The sequence below is a fragment of the Meleagris gallopavo genome, chromosome 10 (assembly GCF_000146605.3).
Source record: "Meleagris gallopavo isolate NT-WF06-2002-E0010 breed Aviagen turkey brand Nicholas breeding stock chromosome 10, Turkey_5.1, whole genome shotgun sequence".
NCBI lineage: Eukaryota > Metazoa > Chordata > Aves > Galliformes > Phasianidae > Meleagris > Meleagris gallopavo.
The window spans coordinates 26,938,761-26,939,599 of record NC_015020.2 but is presented as its reverse complement, the minus strand read 5'-3'; the positions used below and the strand labels follow the sequence as shown (position 1 = coordinate 26,939,599).

Genomic DNA, 839 nt, shown 5'->3' with positions numbered 1-839 from the left:
CGGCGCCATGCGGGGGGGCTTGTGTTCACCACCTCCCGGTCCCAGGTACTCGCCGCCAGGCACCCCCAGCATGCAGGCGCGCTCCTCCGGCTGCTCCTTCTTGATGCGATGCCCGAAAGGCTGCGACGGGTCCAGGGGCAGCGGGCGGGACAGGGCCGGGTGCAGGGCCGAGTGGTGGTGGTGCGGGTGGTGGGGGCCGCCGGGCACCCGCAGCTCCGTGTACTCCCTCCGCTGCAGGTCGCAGTGCGCGGGCAGGTCCGGGGTGAGAAGCTCGGCCACGTAGCTGTGGCTCTGGCCGTCGGGGTACGGCGCCGGGAACTTGCCCGGCGTGGGATAGGAGCCGTCGCTGTCGTACGTGGTGCCGCAGCTCTCGGGGGTCTCAGGCAAAGGGTAATTGGGGCCGGGCGGTCCCTGCCCGCCGCTGCTGGTGTGCGCCAGGATGAAGTCCAAATCCACGAATTTACCCAAGTCGTCCTCCTCTCGCTTGACGGCAGCGGCGGGGCCGTCCTGTTGCAGCATCCTCTGCGGGAACAGCGGCGTCAGGAACGGGACAGCGGGGCACAGCTCCCCCCACCCGTACCCCCTGCTCGGGGCGGCGGCTCTCCCAACCCACCCGACGGCTCCGAACCGCTCCGGCACAGCTCCAGCAGCGCCCTCCGACGGCGAAGGGACCGAGCACCGGACCCAGCACCCCCGACCCCAACACCCCCTCGGCACTTCGTCCCCAGCGCCCGCCGCTTACGTGCAGCATGTCGGCGGGCCGCTCCTCCAGCGGCAGCAGGTTGGTGAAGGTGGAGATGGAGGGCAGCGCGCTCTCGTCCACGGCCGCCGCCCTGGCG

At 71.9% G+C, this 839-nt stretch overlaps 1 protein-coding gene across 1 annotated transcript in view; it reads right to left on the bottom strand.

The window, feature by feature from the left end:
• Positions 1–839, bottom strand: part of LOC104912509 — a 2,202-nt gene that overhangs the window by 1,200 nt on the left and 163 nt on the right. The window contains exons 2-3 of the mRNA XM_019618414.2: positions 743–833; positions 5–522 (exon numbers count right to left, since the gene is read on the bottom strand). Of these exons, the coding sequence (XP_019473959.2) occupies positions 5–522; positions 743–833 (609 nt within the window). The remainder of the gene's footprint in view (positions 1–4; positions 523–742; positions 834–839) is intronic.